The 20,286-nt window shown below is 36.7% G+C and overlaps 1 protein-coding gene across 1 annotated transcript in view; it reads left to right on the top strand.

Moving 5' to 3' along the window:
* Positions 1-20,286, top strand: part of PIK3C3 (phosphatidylinositol 3-kinase catalytic subunit type 3) — a 147,775-nt gene that overhangs the window by 73,199 nt on the left and 54,290 nt on the right. Inside the window, exons 13-19 of the mRNA XM_047086907.1 lie at positions 448-515; positions 6,874-6,979; positions 8,486-8,602; positions 11,679-11,810; positions 15,155-15,283; positions 16,132-16,201; positions 17,961-18,025. Coding sequence (XP_046942863.1) covers positions 448-515; positions 6,874-6,979; positions 8,486-8,602; positions 11,679-11,810; positions 15,155-15,283; positions 16,132-16,201; positions 17,961-18,025 — 687 coding nt within the window. The remainder of the gene's footprint in view (positions 1-447; positions 516-6,873; positions 6,980-8,485; positions 8,603-11,678; positions 11,811-15,154; positions 15,284-16,131; positions 16,202-17,960; positions 18,026-20,286) is intronic.

Raw genomic sequence — 20,286 nt, 5'->3', positions numbered from 1 at the left:
GCTTTGCCTGCCTTTTCAGCCTCCTTTACTTTCATGTTCACCATATTTAGCTCTACCAGGCCTCTTTAAAATTTCTTTAACAGTCAAGTTTAGGGCCCCTGTACATAGTGTCATTTTGGTCTTGCCTAATATCACATCCCCTTCGCTGCCTTTTCTGACCTCCTGTGATCTGAATTATTCCTCTGACTTTTTTTGATGTCTGTCCTCCACGAAGTGTTAAACTCTAGTAGGACAAGTAACTCTGTGAACTGTGATGTCGTTAGCCTCTCATATTCTGCCTGACTGAGAATAAATATTGGATGAAGGGATGGTGGGATAGATGGATGTGTGAAAATCTGATCTGTGACGAGATATGTAGATCAAAACGATAGAGAAACATAGACTCTCTTCTTTCCTTCTTGTTATTAGCAGATGGTAATAAATATACATTTCTTTTAATTCTTTCAGCAAGATCTCTGTACCTTCTTGATATCAAGAGCCTGCAAAAACTCAACACTGGCTAATTATTTATACTGGTATGTGACATAATTTTCTGTTTATTTTCTTATTACTGGTGAGGACTATTTTTTTCCCCATACTATAAACATAAAGGCAGTTTAAAATAAGGTATAAGAAGTCATCAAAAGCCTAAGTGTAGTACTTACATCTCTCTGGCTGTGCTTCTTTACAACTGTGCTCGTGGAAATGCTTGTTGGCACCACTGTTTGTCTTCCCTTTACTGATTTGCCACGATCTAAGATAAAACTGGGTAATGGTTTTGCAGTTTGATGTCTGTTTGCCTTTTATGCTATTTAAGTAAAGTATGATACATCACAGTCCTTCAGGAGTGTGTATTTTCACATTGTTTAACAAAACATTGGAATCATGCAAACACAGGAAGTTGGAATTTGAAGTTACCTCTCTCATAAATGAAGAAACTGAGGCAGAGAGAGGCATGATGTAACTCAACTGGGTAGAACCTCAGTTAGAATTAGATCATTTACTTAGCACTTTGCCATTTATAGAATACTTTCAGTGACCTTTTCTCACTTGTTCCCATGAAGTTAAATAGGGCAAGTAGAAGTATCTGTATTTTACATGAGAAAGGTTCCCTTTTGAGTTGAAGGAAGAGAAACTAAGGCCATAGAAAGTTTGACTGACTTCCTGAGACACAAGTAATATGAGGCTTGGCTCCCTTTATCTGTCACAGGATATTAAAGTGTAAAGGACAAGTAGCTTAAGCCCCAATGAGTAATATATTGGTTAAATGAAAGAAGGCACAATGTTTAAACACTAGACAAGAGAGACTTATCCAGTTTTATAGAGCAAATGAAGGTCCAAGCTAGCTGGGCCAGCCTTACCTGAAGCCTTCTGTACATTCAGAAATGTTTAAACTTATTGACATACTGGATAGTATTTAACTATGGAAATTATCTCTGATCTAAAATACTCCTTGACTGTGTTTGTTTAAACAGTAGAAATGAATAGATACCCATTTTGAAAACTCATTATTTTTGAAGTATAATGAGGCATTTTGCTTTCCATGAAGAAATGAAACAAAATACTGTCTTGTTTTAGACTGAGTTTGGAAAACTGTGCTGTAGATCAAATCAAGCCTTAACTTCATTCCCCCATTCTCCAAACATAATGTTATTTTGGACACTGCCCTTGTAGCCAAGAAATAGGCAACTAAATCAGAGGACTCTTATACAAACATAGCTGTCCATTATGGACATAAACAGTAAATAATTGTTTAGTTTTAACCTTTATGGTTCCCTTTATGATGAAGAAAAACTGCTATCAACAATTGTAACTAAATTTGTCTCCCCCCTCCCCCGCCCCAATGCTTTGGAACCTGTACTTTTTTTTTCCCTATTGATCTTAGTAATGGGAAGAAAAATAGTTCCTACTTTTGTTTTAGCAGTGTAATATAATATTCATAAAACTACATTTCTTTCACAATAATTTTCAGTATGTCCTTAAAAAACACCCACAGAATGTTTTGTCTAGTTGTTAATCACCATTTTTATTTTGAAAAGTTTTCTTGGAAATTCACATATTAACAAATACCTATTTCTTTGTAATGTAATCTCTTGCTTCCTAATGTTCTCCATATTCCAATCTAATTTCTTAAATGTGTGTCTATTCACTGGTGTTATGGAAAATTTCCTCATGAACATCTAAGTAAATATTTAAAAGGAAATAAAAAAAAATGTAGCACTCAGCATGTTGCTGAGTTTTTGAGTAAGTACAAGCTTCTCAGGTATTTTTAAATTAAGTTTTAATTTTTTTTTTTTTAATTTTTTTTCAACGTTTTTTATTTATTTTGGGACAGAGAGAGACAGAGCATGAACGGGGGAGGGGCAGAGAGAGAGGGAGACACAGAATCGGAAACAGGCTCCAGGCTCCGAGCCATCAGCCCAGAGCCTGACGTGGGGCTCGAACTCACGGACCGCGAGATCGTGACCTGGCTGAAGTCGGACGCTCAACCGACTGCGCCACCCAGGCGCCCCAAGTTTTAATTTTTTAAGTCATTTACTTAAAAATTCCTTTATAGGTATTTTTGTTTTCTCTCACTATCTATAAAGAGTTTTCTCTGGCTCAGAATTTATAGTCTAGAGTAGTCACTATTGTAAGAGCTATGTGTGCATATACTGATTAAATGGTGTTTTAAAATTCTGTATTCAGATTTAATTGGAGACCAGATTTCATTGTAGAATCTCAAGTTAGTTGTGATAGAAACTTTGATCTCTTATTTCAAGTAGGAAAATTTTCAAACCATTTTGAAAACAGCTAAACAATAGGAACCCTGTTAGAGGAACAATTTCCAACAAGGCAGTAGCTTCCATTCAGAAAGATTGCTTTTTTTTTCTCCATAGATGATAAACAAAGTGCAACTCCAACTCCCAGTCTTATAAGCATTCCATCAAACTTAGATTTGATTTGTGTTTTCCTGCTATATCTCTGATTCATTGAAGCAATAGCATGTGCTGTGTCTGTTCCTTCTCAGAGGAGTAATTGTTTTTCCTGTAGTTACAGTCTGCATATTACATATTCAGAAATACAGGGAGGAAAAAGCTATTGATGGGGGCTTCTGACGTTGGTAGACACTGCTTTTGTGATTGTTGGGTGAAAACATGGAAAATAATTTCAGTACTTGGTTTAAAATGATCATTCTCTTCCTTTGAACATGGACAAAATAGTATAAAAATATTAATCAAATGTAACATTTCAAGGCCTCTCACTCTAAGCATACTCTTATTATATAACATAAAAATTTTAATTGATTGTGCTATTTTCTTCTGAACATTTTGAATTTCCTTTTTCATTTGTTGCCTTTCCAGTGATTTAAATGGGATTCCTGCTATAACTGAATCCTTAGGGGCCTATAGTTGTACAGACAATCCTTTTAAAATGAATAGTGTCAACCTTTTAAGCCACAGAGGGGAGTTATAGTCTCCAATCTGTAAAGTGTTAGGCATCAGGATCTATAAATCGTTCCACTTTTTTATTTTTATAGCTATTCCAGTATGTCGAAATTGAAAGTAAACTTTGGATGCTTTGACATGTTTTTGTATGACTGTTAAGACCTTTCAAGGTAATAAAGGTTATTTACCTCACAAAATGAAATTGCCAGGAAGCAGGTAGCCCACTGATGTCATCTTACAATGGGTACCTGGACAGTTTTGTCTGCATTTCTACTTGAAGATGATAGGTTTCAAGGGAATACCTTAGAGTGCTTTGTAGAATCTACTTACTGCTGTGACCAGAAGATTCAGAAATGATTCAAATCTACGTCTTTTAGTCTTGATCTAAATTTGTCCTTCATATATAATTGTCATGATATAAATGACACTGTCATCTGTATTTTAGATGGACTTTTCTTTTTGTAGAAGAACTTTGGCTTGGAAGAGTTTTGACCTTTATCATGAGCATCAATGTAGACCCTCAGTCAAAGGAAATAGCTGTGACCATTGTGTGTTTACTTGGTGGTCAGGGAGACCTGAACAAAGCAATGGCTATATGTTATCTGGTTATCTGTATTGTTCATTTGGAAGTGAATTTCTGTGTAAACACACAGAAAAAGACAATTAATATACTAAGGTGATGGAGATAGTCAAGGACTTTAAAGGATGGAAAGTTTTGGATAGGTTTTGAATAGGACTGTGTTGGCAGTTTTATAGTTTAGAATCACTGTCTATTTAACACTCCTAGGTAGTGTCCTGAAATGACCAAACATTTTGGAATACTGTGAATAGGAAATAGGAGTTTATCTTAACTGTTCTAGCTTATTCATCTACAACAGAGCTGTCCAATGAAACTTTCTGCATTGATGGAAATTATCTATAATGCTGCACATAAGGCTACTGAACACCTGAAATGTAGAATGTGTGATTGAAACACTACATTTTTAATTTTGTTTGATTTTAATTAATTTTATTAGTATAAATACTATTTAGTCATATGTATCCTGTGGCTCTAGAAGGCTTCCTTGATTCAAGATTAAAGAACGCCTTCTTGAATTTTTGGCTTAGAACTTCTGTTGGGAACATGATATGGTGGCTGTAAGGTCATGATTCAGTTCTTCATTCCACTTTACAGAAAATTCTAGGTTGTGCAACTCTACGACTTCAGAACAGCTGCTATTATCATGGTAAACCATTGCACTGGTTGGCTAATAGAGGAGGTAGAGAGGCTTTTACTTTTATCAGTCCTTAAAATTTTTCTGTGTGTAGGACTATTAGGGGTGTATCCGGGGCTGCTGAAAAATTTTAAGATATGGCATATGGCATCAGTTTCTTTGTAATCTATGAAGGGAACTAAGAGTTAAACACATGAAACAGTGATGAGCTAGGTAACATCAGCACAAGTTGTCTGAGAGGCAAGGCCTATTCTAGGAAATCATAGAAGAGTGAACTCGTCAGGGTCTGTGAAGACTTCCTAGAAGAGATCAAGTGTCTCCTGTACTTGAAGGGTGAGTAGAATATGGAAAGGTGGAGACTGGAAGGTCTTTCTGGAAATTCCTACAACATGAGCAAGAGCACCAAGTGGGTGCATACTAGGAGTGGTTAGGGGACTGACCTGACTGCAGTGTGTGTGCATACATTGAGGATAGTGGACGTTTGAACCAGATGCTTGGGGCCACAGAAACTGTTTTAAAATAGTCAAGGGGCACCTGGGTGGCTCAGTCGGTTAAGTGTCTGACTTGGGCTCAGGTTAGGATCTCATGGTTCGTGAGTTCGAACCGCACATCGGGCTCTGTGCTGACAGCTCAGAGAATCTGAAGCAAGCTTCAGATTCTCTCTCTGCCCTTTCCCTGCTCATGCTCTGTCTCTCTCTTTTTGTCAAAAATAAATAATTATTAAAATTTAAAACGGTAGTCAAGAGGGAACCATTGATGTTTTTGTTAATACAGGTGGAACATTATGAAGATAGTTTAAAGAAGAAAAATTTAGGGGGCTTCTGGGTGGCTCAGTCAGTTGAGTACCCAACTCTTGATTTTGGCTCAGGTCATGATCTCATGGTTGTGAGATCAAGTACCCTGTCCGCTCCACACGGAGGATGGAGCCTGCTTAAGATTCTCTTTCAGGGTACCTGGTTGGCTCAGTAGGTTAAGCGTCCGACTTTGGCTCAGGTCATGATCTCACGTTTCATGGGTTCAAGCCCGCATTGGGCTCTGTACTGACAACTCAGAGCTTGGAGCCTGCTTCAGGTTCTGTGTCTTCTTTTCTCTCTGCCCTTTCCCTGCTCGTGCTCTGTCTCTCTTTCTCAAAAATAAATAAATATTAAAAAATTGATCCACTGAAATCAATTTAAAGCCTCACAGTCTAGCATTTGTTATTTAAAGAAAAATGAAATAGAACAGAGTAGCAAATATTAACATATTGTTTATAGAGTATTTTTGAAACTTTTTTTCTGTTTTTTGGGCATCTGCATCTGCGTGTACCCACATGGCTGTGTGTCCTGAGTTGTGATATAAAATGTGTTTGTTAGTATGGCTTGTTCCTATGAGAGGAGTTAGAAAACATTGGTGTCTGAGATCTAATTCAGATCAGTGGTTATATGACTTGGCAATTATATAAGCAGTTCGGGTGTAAAAATATATTAAAAATTTCTTTAACCCTCTAAAACCATAATTTTGTGATACACAAATTTATATATGATTATATATGGATTTTTGAGAAATGGGGAGATTGGATGGGAAAAAAAAACATTTTAAAATTATTTTGCAAAAGTATGTAAATGAGAAGTTAGCTTCAGAGTAGTTTTCAAAATAAGAGAGCCATATGTAATACCAAAAGTATTACACAGATTATGAAAATATTGTTTGAGTTACTTGGTAGACATGGGAGCTTAGATGATTTCTGAGGATGGTAATGCTGTATGTACCTTATAAAGTATTAGGAGAAAATGTTGGCATCAAAAGAACATCTAGGATATTATACAAATTAAGGCGTTATTGTTATTAATTTACTTTTTTATAAATGGTTGTATATGTGCCCTACTTTTCCACTTTTATTGTTTTTAAAATTTTTAAAGTTTATTTATTTTGAGAGAGAGAGAGAGAGACAGACAGACAGACTGCATGTGTGTGAGGGAGGGGCAGAGAGAGAAGAAGAGAGAGAGAATCCTAACCAGGCTCCACACTATCAGCATGGAGCCCAGTTTGGGACTTGAACTCCCAAACTGTGAGAGCCAAAATCAAGAGTCAGATGCTTAACTGTCTGAGCCACCCAGGTGCCCCTAATTTTCCACCTTTAAAGAGTGATGGAAGAATATGTTTCAGTTCTTCCACTTATTTTTTGCAAATGTGAATTAATCAAGTTTTGTGGAAAAGAATATGTATTTACAAAATGAATCTGAGTGTCATTTCACCTCTTATGAATTTTTAAGGTATGTGATAGTGGAATGTGAAGATCAGGACACTCAGCAGAGAGATCCAAAGACCCATGAGATGTACTTAAATGTAATGAGACGATTCAGCCAAGCATTGTTGAAGGTAACCATTTAATGTAGGGGTTGCCAAAAACACCGAACATGGGCCAAATCTGGTCTGTTGCCTGTTTTGGTATGTCCCATGTGCTAAGGGTGGTTTTGATGTTTTTAAATGGTAGAAAAAACCAAAAAGAATAATATCTTGTGACATTTGAAAATTATGTAAAATTCAAATTTTGGTGTTCATATGTAAAATTTTATTGGAACATGATCATGTTTATTTGTTCTCATATTGTTTATGGCCACTTTTGCACTGCAATAACAGTTGTATAGTTGAAATGGAAACTGTATGGCCAACAAGACCTAAAGTGTTTCTTCCTTGATCTTTTACAGGAAGTTCGTTGACTTCTGATTTAATGAAATAAAACTATACATGTAACAAATTCCAGAACTTTGCTTTTTTATTTCCCTTTGTCTTTTCTATTTTGTTTATCAAGATAGGTACATTTTTAGAAATCTGACAATGGTCATATTGCAGGTACTTACTACATAACTTATATTTTTGCTTCCTTAACGGTTGTTAAAATCTATGTAAAGCCATTTTCTCCTCTTAGGTATTGTGATTCTTAAAGCACTGTGGCACAGTGCAGCCAGCAGAGGGTGCATGGGCAGTGAGAACTGCCACATCATTGATCTGTGATTTGCTACAGAAGTATATTACTTCACAGCATCTTTTATCTGCAGTTTCATGTTTCATGTTCTTAAAATTTTAAAGCACATCTTATTGAGCTCTTTGAGCCTAAACATTTCTATAGTTCTCAGAACTTCTCTGCATTTAGCTTATTGGCAGATAAGTACTTGGTTGTCTCTTCTAACGTCAGTCTGTCACAGCTTTTGTCATCTTGTGAAGAAATTTCATTTTCTCTGAGCTTAAATTTCCTCACTTTCAAAATGAGGATAACATTTGCTCTTATACTGATAAGCCACCCTTATCAGTTTATTGTGAAGATTAAATGAGAAAATGTATTTTATAATATTTTATGAACTGGGTATTCACTACATAAGACTTTATGGCATTTAATTTTTATAACTTACATTTTACGAAGCAAGCATGCATTATGTTGCTATTTGAGTGCTTTTCCTTTTTTTTTTTTTTTTTCCCAGTAGAGTTTTCGTTCCTTGAAGGTGATATTGTTTCTACCATATGCCCAGTGCATTTCTAAAGACATCATAGGCTTTCAGATACTTACTGAGTCAATGAGCGAATGCATTTTGGGTGAATGAATTCTATCTTATCACATGGTTGTATTTGAAAAAAAGTGCTGTTTTTGATAGATTAGTATTCGCTGAAGACTCAGATAATTTTCAACTTTGGAAGAGCTGGCAGTGTTTAAATAAGCTAGCAGTTTTCTCATTATCTCTGAATCAAGATAATTAATCTTTTTCAATTTCACTTTGTATTGAAGTTTGTAGCTATTAGAAGAATAAATAAAGATCACCCATGCTATTAAAGAAACCCTGATCATTATGCTACACAGAACTAATTTTCCTTTCCTTTGAATCCCTTCAGGGTGATAAGTCTGTCAGAGTTATGCGTTCTTTACTGGCTGCTCAGCAAACGTTTGTAGATCGTTTGGTGCATCTAATGAAGGCAGTGCAGCGTGAAAGCGGAAATCGTAAGAAAAAGGTAAACCTATGGGCTTTGCTTTTTATTTTTGACTAATGATGTCTTGGTATCATAAAATACTGAGTCCTGGTACTATCTTTTTGGGTTGATCTATTTTATGAAATTCTTATGCAATTATAATAATAGGAGGATTTATAAGTATTGATTATATACAGGATCCTTTTTTATGAATTTATATCTATATAGGTATAGATAGATAGATAGATTTAATCCTCACAACAACTCTGTAAGTTAGATGATGCTATTATCTCAATTATAAGAACAAATAGGGGTAGAGGGGTTAAGTAATTTGTCTACCATCCTCAGCTAGTAAATACTATAGTTGGGGTTTGTTCCTAGGCATTCTAAGTCCGTGTATATTTTTTAAGTTTATTTATTTATTTTGAGAGAGAGAGTGCAAGTGGGGGAGGGGCAGAGAGAGAGGGGGGACAGAGGATCCAAAGCGGGCTCTGTGCTGACAGCAGAAGGCCTGATGTGGGGGCTCAAACTCCCGAACCATGAGATCATGACCTGAGCTGAAGTTGGACGCTTAACTGACTGAGCCACCCAAGTGCCCCTCTATGTCCATATTTTTAATCTACAGTGCTTTATTGGGTCTCATTTTAGCATCTTAGCATCTTTGAATATAATCTGTTTGATGTGGAAAGGACCTGTACAGATCATTGATACTGGAAGCACTCTGAGAAAATGAAAGTCCAGAGTGACTTGCCCAAGGTTGCAGAATTAGTTGTTCGTGACCTCACTGGCTTCGCATCTGTTCTCATGGCTAGAACAGGGATCTTTCCATCAAGTAAGGCTTCTACTTGATGACAATAGATGAGTATTTGTTCTTCATATGTTGTTTTTCCTCATCACTAGCCCAAATGATGTGAAGGATTCACTCTGAATCTTCTCTTTACCTTATCCCATCACAGGCAGATCTTTCTTAGTGATCTTTGTAAAAGAACACAACACACTTTACTCTTGTTCTTCAGACTTGTGAGAGGAAGGTGGAGAGAGGAAAAGGTGAAAAATTGAGTTAGGAGTTCAAAGGCAGGGGATCAGCTGTAAAGAGAAATGCTAACAGATATGTGTGTAAGGAATAATATTCACAAGGTTAAGAAGGAGAAAATAGGCGGAAGAGAAACACATTTTTATTGAGATGACCTTTTTTTTGTTGTTGCTGAGAAAAATAAGAAACCAAAGTTAAATAACTAAATCCCTACTGCTGTTCCTTCTGGAGCCGCTCTCCCCAGAGGTGCCTGTGTGAGGGAGCAATGTGATCCCACACACCCACCTGCAGGAATGTCTGTTCCTGTGGCTGTCAGTGTGGGGCATAGATTTCAACCAGCTTGTTTTCGTGTGGTGTGCTCTTCTTTTTGGCACACACACGAGTCTCTGGCTACACTTCAATTTTAGCTATCCTGGAGGATAACTGACTCCTCACCTATTTGAGGCATTGCTTAAAGCTTCCTGAAATAACTTTTGTTTTTACCATACAGCCTAATATTTTAAAAAAGTTTTTTTAATCTTTATTCATTTTTGAGAGAGAGACACAGAGTACGAGTCGGGGAGGGGCAGAGGGAGAGGGAAACACAGAATCTGAAGCAGGCTCCAGGCTCTGAGCTGTCAGTACAGAGCCTGATGCGGGGCTTGAACTCAAGAGCTGTGAGATCATGAACTGAGCCAATGTTGGATGGATGTTTAACCAACAGCCATTCAGGCGCCCCCAAAATTTAAAGCTTTCATTTTGAATGTTGTTAAGTATTCTCTTTTCACTTTATCATTCTTTAGGTGGTAATATTCATGTATTTGTTGTATAAAAATGTATTTGGCATGCCTACAGCATGGATCTAGGGATACAGCAGCAAACATAAAGATCTCTATTCTTAGGGAGTTTTGGAGGAGAAAGTAAATAGAATAAATAAGTGAAATATGTAGCGTGCTAGATACTGTTGTATGCTACAGAGGAAAATAAAGCAGCAAAGGAAGTAGGAAGTGCTGGGTTTGAGGAGTAAGGCAGTGAGTGTTTCACTTCTCAATAGAGTGGTCAGGAAGACCTCACTTAAGAAGGTGACATTTGGACAAAGACCTGAAGCAGGTGAGGGAGCAAGCCATGTGAATATTTAGAGAAGACCATTGCAGCCAGAGGGACACCAAGTACAAAAGCCCTGAGGTGAGAGTGTATGTGTGTGTGTGTGTGTGTGCACGTGCGTACATGTGCACGAGAGATAGAGAGATGTATGTGTGAAATAGGAAGAAGCCCGGTGTATTTGGAACAAAGGGAGACTGGGGGAGAGCAGTAGGGGATGAGGATGGAGGACAGAGATAATAGGGACACAGATGGAATATATCCTCGTAAGTCATTACAAGGACTTATGACTTAAACACTGAGTTAGCGTAGAATCTGTTGGGAGTTTTGAACAGAAGAGTGACGTGACCTGACTTTGGTTTTAGCAGCAGTACTCTAGTTGTTTGTTTGTTTTATGTTTATTTATTTTTGAGAGAGATTAGAGTATGAGCAGGGGAGGGGCAGAGAGAGAGAGGGAGACACAGATCTGAAGCAGGCTCCAGGCTCTGAGCTGTCAGCACAGAGCCCGATGTGGGGCTTGAACCCACAAACAGTGAGATCATGACCTGAGCTGAAGTCGGATGCTTAACCAACTGAGCCACCCAGGTGCCCCTAGTTGTTTATTTATGTTAAAGTTTATTTATTTTGAGAGAGAGAGAGAGAGAGAGAGAGAGAGAGAGAGAGGGAGCAAGCACGTGCATGTGTGTGTGATTGGGGTGGGGCAGAGAGAAAGGGAGAGAGAGAGAGAGAGAGAGAGAGAGAATCCCAAGCAGGCTCTGTGCTATCAGCGCAGAGCCCAACCCGGGGCTTGATCTTGTAAACTGTGAGAAGTTGAGCCGAAGTCAAGTGTTGGACACTGAACCGACTGAGCCACCCAGGCGCCCCTCCTTTATGATGCATTGCACATAATTTTATGGTGCTTTGCAAACATTTTAAAGTTAGTAGAATTAGTTTTTATGTCTTTACCCTGTATATTATAAACTACCTTTACATTTTAGCTCAATTCTTTCTGATTTGTTCTCTTAGAACGAGAGACTACAGGCATTGCTTGGAGACAATGAAAAGATGAATTTGTCAGATGTGGAACTTATCCCATTGCCTTTAGAACCCCAGGTGAAAATTAGAGGAATAATCCCAGAAACAGCTACACTATTTAAGGTAATTGTGATGAATATCTAATGTATATCATTGGAACCTAATTCTGTAAAGCAAAAACACTCCCTTCAACAATGATTGCGTTGCAGACAATATCTATAATTTTGTTTGATTTAGTACATGCTAGATAAAAAATTGTCTTTTGTTTATTCAATGTGTCTTGATTTAAAGATCTTGTATTATCAGTAGGCATTTTTATGTGAAATGTGTAAAATACACTTTTTTTTTAAACTCTGGATTTTTTAATCTTTAATTTTTGAACTTTTTATTAATTAGAACCACACCTACTTTTTCCATGTAAGCTTTAAAAAAAAATAATTGCAAAACTTATATTACTCATTCAGTTCATAAATCCATGTGGTAACAGTCTCAGTTAACCTTTTTAACATTTCTTGATCTGATATCTGTTCTGTGACTTAAATTTCTTCTTGTATCTTCAACTAGTAATTCTCATTAGTCCTTTATAGCATGTCACACTTCTTTTGGCTGGCCACGACTTGGATAGTTAGAAAGAGCTGGTAGCAGCCACTTTTTCCACTTAGTCCCAAGGAGTGAGCAGCATTAGCTGTGAAGCATCATTATCTGTTGGGCATCATGAAGAATGGTCTCAGGGATACCTGGTGGTTAAGTTTTGTGATTCTAGGGGTACAAGGCATAAGTTGCACTCAGATATTACTTTGTATCCAGAAAAGAAAGGGCTCATAGGACAATGACTTATGAATATAAAAAGGGGTGTGATTATAGTAAGAAGTAGTTTGGAATTTTTTCAAGGGTGTGTTTAAAGGCAGCCTATGGCTGCACATCTCATTCAACTGAAAGGCTGAGTTTTATAAAGCAGCACTGAACCTTATTGCATGGTATGGACTCTGATAGTTTCTATTCTTTTAAGAATTATTCTGTTCCATTAAGTTTTAAATTTAACTTGCAACTTGTTTAATTGGTTTTAAATCTCATTAATGGATTATTGCCTGCAATTTGAAAAATACTGGTACAGGAGATAAAATGCAAATATTTCTCAGCATGTGCTTACAACCCACTGGAAGCTGAAATGTAAAGAGTTGCACACAGACATTAACAACCAGTATACCTGTATACAACTGGTGTTCCTTTGGACTTGAACTCTCAAACAAGATCAGCTTCTAATATTCACATTCCCTGAGGACTAATTGAGAGCAGTAAATCAAAAAGGTAGTTTTACCAATTTTTTGAAACAGGATGAGTTGAAAGCAGGAGTTGTAAGAGTGGAGTATAAGAATATACCTGCCACTATTGTTAGGTAGATTCTGGACCCATTTTCTCCTGAAGTATGCAGATAATTATGTCTTACATGCACAAAATGGGTAGCCAATAAAATACCATGAAATGTATTTTTGATCCTGATACTCAGTTTTTTTTTTTTTTCTTCCAACCCTAAAGTATGTGAGCATTCTTGAAAATTCTGGGTTGGAGTTTAGGGTTAATGGTTTTAGGGTATTTACTACACAACTCTATCATAGTAATTCTTTTTTTTTTTTTTTTTTTTTTTTTTTAAGAGATCGAGGTCATGCACAAGAGCAGGAGTCGGGGAGGGGCAGAGGGAGAGGGAGAGAGAGAATCTTAAGTAGGCTCCATGCCCAGTGAGGAGCTCCATCTCAGGACCTTGAGATCATGATCTGAGCCCAAATCAAGAGTCAGAAACTTAACTGACTAAGCCTCTCAGGTGCTTTTCTACTATAGTATTTTTAAAAAAGTTTATTTATTTACTCTGAGAGAAAGAGAGTAGCAGGAGTGGGAGAGGGACACACACACACACACACACACACAGAGAGAGAGAGAGAGAGAGAGAGAGAGAGAGAGAGAGAGAGAGAGAGAGAGAGAATCCCAAGCAGGTACCCTGTCAATGAAGAGCCCAATGTGGGGTTCAATCCTACCAACCTCGAGATCATGACCTGAGCTGAAATCAACAGTGGGATGCTTAACTGACTGAGCCACCCAGGCACCCCAGTCATAGTAACTCTTAATCATTTTTTGGGTCACAAAAGCCTTTGAGGTAATTTATAAAATGTATTTTTGCTTGAGGTGATAAAAGGATACTCCAAATTTAAGAGAATTTAAAATTCAGAGTTTTAATACACAAGAGGTTGTAAGTTCTAAACATATATTCACTGAAGCATTTTTGATGCCTTTTACCCCTTCATTTTATGGGGAACTTTTCAAGCATGCAGCAGTGTTTAAAGAATTACACAGTAAACAACTCTATATACCTTCTGTTTGACTTTTGTTAACATTTTATGTATTTGTATTTGCTCTGTCCCAAATTTGTCTGTTTATCCCTCTGTCTGATACTTCTTTCTGTTATTTCTCATCACCTGTGTAAATTAAGGTTGTAATGGCTTTCTTTGTCAGACACATTTCTTTAGACTATCATACATTTTTTCCAATTTCAATATTAAAGGATTTTTTTCCCCTCAGTGATCTAAACTAATAGGGCATCTTTTTCTGAACAGTTTTCTGACCTTTTATCTCCAAGTAGGTATCTCAGTGTGTTACTACTCCACATGAGGTGGTTTCTAAAGTGAGTTTAATTCCATTAATTATTGATTTAGACACATTTATAAGCTACATTGGAGATTTCAGCTAGTTAAGGGAAAGATTCAGGGCAAAAATATAATTATTCCAGAATAAAATATAGGTATTTGAGACCTCCCCTCATTTTATAAAAGAGGAGTTTGAGTCTCAAAGCTGCATGACTAATCGTATGCCTGCTATTAGTAACCATGGCTCATGACTTTCTATCTGGTGTCACAAACCGAGAAATCATGACCTGAGCTGAAATCAGGAGTCGGATGCTTAACTGAACTGAGCCACCCAGGCACCCCTCTATCTGGTGCACTTTTATGCTGTAGTTTTATCTCATTTATTTCATTTATGTCTGTAATACTAAAATGATGATGGCAAACATAGATAGAACATCTGCTTTGTATCAGGCGTGGTGCCAGACTCTTGTTCCTCTATGGTTTCTAATCACCTTAGCAGCTGTGCAGAGGAAGTGTTACCTTCATTTTACACGTGAGGAAACAGGGTAAAGAATATGTGCAAGATCCAACATCTAGTACCTGGTGGAGCCTGGATTCCTATCTGTGACTGACTCCAGAGCTTTTGCTCTATATGCTGTGTAATCTTCTGAGTATTAGCTAGTTCGTAGTTTTCTTCAAGGATTCCTATTGTGTCTTGTTGTCAGCCCATTTTGTTTCTTTAGGTTCTGCTTACCTATTTGTTTACCTTATGTGTCAGCATTTCCTATGTGCATGGTAGATCTTTGTGCATTAATTTACATCCATATTTGAAAACAATATTTTTATTTTCAGAGTGCTCTTATGCCTGCACAGTTATTTTTTAAGACAGAAGATGGGGGCAAATACCCAGTTATATTTAAGCATGGGGATGATTTACGCCAAGATCAACTTATTCTTCAAATCATTTCACTCATGGACAAGGTAACTATAACTTTATATTGGCAGGGACCATTTTTTAATTTTGGTTTAGTATATATGCAGTGAATGGACACTGAATTTTTTTTAACATTCAGGTGCAATCATAGGAAGCTCAGCAATCTCCAGTTGACCTTAAACAACTTTAGTTGTTTTTATGCACTGCAGAGTGACTCTTGGGTTGGGTATAAAATGAAATTGCAACTGTTCCTTTTTTTTTAAATTCTTTTTAATGTTTATTTATTTTTGAGAGGGAGATAGAGTGTGAGTGGGGAAGGGGCAGAGGGAGGGAGACACAGAATCCAAAGCAGGCTCCAGGCTCTGAGCTGTCAGCAGAGAGCCCGACATGGGGCTTGAACTCACAAACCAGGATATCATGACCTGAGCCGAAGTCGGTTGTGCAACTGACTGAGCCACGCAGGTGCCCCTGCAATTGTTCGTTTTTATTAAAACTCTTTTCTCAGTTAAGTTCTCTTGATGTCGAGTTTAGTAACTCCCTTCCTCTTAGTCAACTAGATCTTTTTCTTCTTTAAATTGCATTTCTGCCTCTGGCTTTTAAAGGAACGTATTTGTCCTCATTTCCTTTTTTTCTGAGTTCTAAAATACTTTGTGACTAGAAAGAGCTGCATAAATGAGTTGGAAGACCCCCAGTGTTGATTGAAAACTATTGACAGTGATTTAGAATAAGTTTTAAAAAATTGACATTCCATCAAGTAAGTGCTTAATAAATTTATTTTTGATGATCAAAGTACAATTAATAATCTCTTATAATAAGCTATTATAATACCTGCAAGACTGCTTCAGAACAATCTTTATACTTGTTTGGTTAATGTATTTTATCATTTGATCAAAAGCTGCTACGGAAAGAAAATCTGGATTTGAAGTTGACACCCTACAAGGTATTAGCCACTAGTACAAAACATGGTAAGTTTATTTTACACCATGGTTGTTTATTTGAGTGTCTAATAAGTATACTTTTCCTCTTTTAATTGAAAGTTAAGAATGCTAGAGATTGAATTCCTTTGTAGCACTGAAGGCTGACTGGGCCTCTTTCCCTTTCTCCCTGGCTCCCTCTTGAAATCAGCATATTTGTAAGACAAATTAATACCTTTACACTGTATTTCTTTGCTTCAAAACTGGTTATAATTTACAGTAGTTTTTTTCATACTAATCTGTGTCCAGAATCATCATTTGAGAGTTACTGTGACCCAGAGTGACTTTGTATTGTGCTCTTAAAAAAAGCCACTCAGCAATGATGCTGCCTCTGAACTAGTTTTTTTTTTTTGTTTTTTTTTTTTTAATATAGAATGATAGCATCTAAGTCTTTCTGAGATTGAATAACCTCTGGAAATTTGATAGACAGTTCCCTAGGAATGCTTGCCTACAGCCTATTGTCAATTCCATAGTCTTGATACTCTCAGAGCTTCTCACCCTTCGATACCTCGGAAAAACAAAAGTATCCATTTTAGGTTTCTTGGCCTTCTGCTGGCCACCCTCAAATCTTTTTGGTGGTGGTTTAATTCCTCTTCTCGCTTTCGGAATGATCTTGTTTAAAGTGCACATATGATCTTTGACTATCCTGCATAAAATGATTTACTCACTTCCATTCGCTCTTTGGACAAAGTCAAAAACCTTAGCTTGTTTTACAAGTTCTAGCATCCTGTGACACACTCCTGTACCTGTCTCTCAAGCCTCTCTTTTTCCAGTCTCCCCCTTGCTTCCCAGGCATTAGCCACATGGGCCACCTTCCATTTTCTCGAATGCACCATGCTCTTTTCAGCCTTAAGGCCTTCATTTATGTTATGATCATTATCTTTAGCATCCTTTCCTCACAGCTTTACCTATTAACTTTCACTGTCCTTCAAAGCATGGCTCAAATGTCAGATGCCCTCTGATCTCTATGGTAATTTAGGTCTCCCTACACTATTCTCTTTCACAGTACCTTTTTATTCATAATATTTATCCCAGTAAAAATTGCAGGTTTCTTCAGTGTATAAAGGCAGGGTCAAAGCTCTGTTTTTTATTGGCAAACTTATTATTGCATGGGAGAAAATCAGTAAATATCTTTTAAGTGAACTGCTACACACTATTCCCTGTTTGTGATACAGGAATGAATGAGACGTTTCTTACTTTAAAGGAGTATACGCTAGTTTCCTTCATTCAACTTTGATTTTTCATAATGTCCTCTTCCTTTTTGGTAGTTTAAGGGATTTATACTTCTGTCATTTCCAGGAAATGACAGAACATGGAGTATTAGATAAAAAAGGCAATGAACATAATGCAGTTTTAGGCTTAGTTGATTGATATTATATAATTTCAGAGTTCTTAAAGTGATTTTAAATTTGGAATATTTTTAATTGGCATATGTTATAAAAGTACAGAAAGAAGAAATTTTTGTGCATATTTAAGAAGCTTAGCTATTACTTTTTGTCTGTGTATACAGTAATAGAAATTGCCCTGGAGAAACATACAGATTAAGTCAGTTTAATTGAAAGAAGAGTTTACTTCTAGTTCCTATGACTCAAATGCCAGACTAAACTTAATATATTGTTTACAGACTCTTTAAGTCATTTGAGTATGCAGTGTATGCATTTGAAAATGAAGGTTATTCTTAGTAGAACCCTTATTATTTTTATTGCTTAACCAGTGTTGCGCTTAATGCAGTGCATGTATTTCTGTGTAGGCTTCATGCAGTTTATCCAGTCAGTTCCTGTTGCAGAAGTTCTTGATACAGAAGGAAGCATTCAGGTACAGAACCAATTTTAAATGAGTTATGTAATTCATGAATATAATATCGTTTTAAAAAGTTCAATCTTCATAAAAAGTGTGTAGAGTTAAAAGTGCATGTTTCATTTTATCACTGTTCTTTCCTTGAGTTGTTTTCCTTTTCTCAGAAGTGAATAATACTAAAAGTTGCAAATTCTTCCATGTTAGTATGTACAGATGCTTAGTTCCTTAAACGGTGCCTGGCACATAATAGGGGAGCGGGAATAAATTTTAAAAGTTTGTTAGTTTATAGTTATCTTATATTCCAAATTATGGAAATTCTACAGTGTGTTTAACTACAAATTAACATTTGGCTATTTCCAAATATATTTCCAAAGAACTTTATGGTTGTTCAGAACAGTACTACATGCTCTTGCTCACACATGTTTTGCTCATTTGTTTTTAAGACCCCTCTTTTCCCCTTCAATCTTGTTGCTGTCCTTTAATATAGGAATAGGTGAGCAGTTCCTAGGATTATGCCATGTGTGTCTTTGAAAATTTTTACACTTTAAAGATATTGATCAATTCTTATCACATCTTAATGGTTAATTTGTGTTATTTAAAAAATTTTTTTTAGTGTTTTATTTATTTTTGAAAGAAAGAGAGACAGAATACGAGCTGGGGAGGGGCAGAAGGAGAGGGAGACACAGAATCTGAAGCAGGTTCCAGGCTCCAAGCTGTCAGCACAGAGCCCGACGTGGGGCCTGAATCACAAACTGCCAGATCATGACCTGAGCCAAAGTCGGATGCTTAACCGACTGAGAGCCACCCAGGCACCCCAATTTAAATATGACTTTCTTTTTCCCTGTGTAAGAAGAATGTATGTAATTTACACAAAAAAACCTGATATGCCTGAAATGAAAGCTAATACAGGACGGACTTGACAGGGGATATTTGTTACAATGTGTTTTTGTCTTTCCCAATTTAGCATGTAATTCAGTATGGAGTTTAGATTTGCAGAAGAGCATTATTCTCATTTCTTGGCAAAGCAAGTGGTTATATTGTTCTTTGGTTTAAGGAATAATCACTTGTTGTAGTTAAACATTCATGCTCACTAGAGTCTTTTGGGTTTTCTATGTATGTAACACGTCATCTGCAAATAGTGGAAGTTTTACTTCTGTCTTACAAATTTGGATGCCTTTTATTTCTTTTTGTTGTCTAATTGCTGTGGCTAGGACTTCCAGTGCTATGTTATATAAAAGTGGTGAGCGTGGACATCCTTGTCTTGTTCCAGACTTTAGGAGAAAAGTTCTCAGTTTTTCCTCCTTGAGTATGATGTTAACTGTGGGATTTTTATATAAGGACTTTATTATGTTGAGGTATGTTCTTTCTAAACCTACATTGTTGGGGTGTTTTTTTCTTTTTATCATGAATGGATGTTGTACTTTGTCAGATGCTTTTTGCATCTATAAAAATGATGCAAAGATAATTTTAAGAATAAAAATTATTCTTTCTCTTATTAATGTGACATACCACATTGATTGATTTGTGAATATTGAACCACACTTGCATTCCAGGAATAAATCCCACTTGATTGTGGTGAATGACTTTTTTTTTTTTTTAATGTATTCTTGGATTCTGTTGGCTAATTTTTTTAAATTAAAAAAAATTATTTTTAATGTTTATTTTTGAGAGAGAGCGAGATTGACAGAGCATGAATGGGGGAGGGACAGAGAGAGAGGAGACACAGAATCTGAAGCAGGCTCCAGGCTCTGAGCTCTCAGCACAGAGTCTGACACAGGGCTCAAACCCACAAACCATGAAATCATGGATTCATGAGCCGAAATTGGATGCTTAACCAACTGAGCCATCCAGGCACCCCTTGGTTTGCCAATTTTTTTTTTTTAAGATTTTGCATCCATGTTCTTCAGAGATATTGGACTACTAGAACTGATGAATGAATTCAGTAAAGTCGCAGACTACAAAATCAAGGTATAGAAGTCTATTGCATTTCTATACGTTAATAATGAAGCAACAAAAAGAGATGAAAATAATCCCATTTATAATTGCACCAAAAATAATAAAATACATAGGAATAAACTTAACCAAAGAGGTGAAACACCTGTACTCTGAAAACTACAAAACACTGATAAAAGAAATTGAAGATGACACAAAGAAATGGAAAGACACTTCATACTCATGGATTGAAAGAACAAATATTGTTAAAATGTCTATGCTAGTCGGGGCGCCTGGGTGGCTCAGTTGCTTAAGCATCCAGTGTCAGCTCAGTTCATGATCTTGTA

The sequence above is a fragment of the Lynx rufus genome, unplaced genomic scaffold, assembly GCF_022079265.1.
Source record: "Lynx rufus isolate CCGP_SWC_20201006 ecotype Redwood Valley unplaced genomic scaffold, mLynRuf1.p SCAF_22, whole genome shotgun sequence".
Taxonomy (NCBI): Eukaryota; Metazoa; Chordata; class Mammalia; order Carnivora; family Felidae; genus Lynx; species Lynx rufus.
The sequence above is the reverse complement of the archived record's forward strand: the minus strand, read 5'-3'. Positions and strand labels throughout refer to the sequence as shown.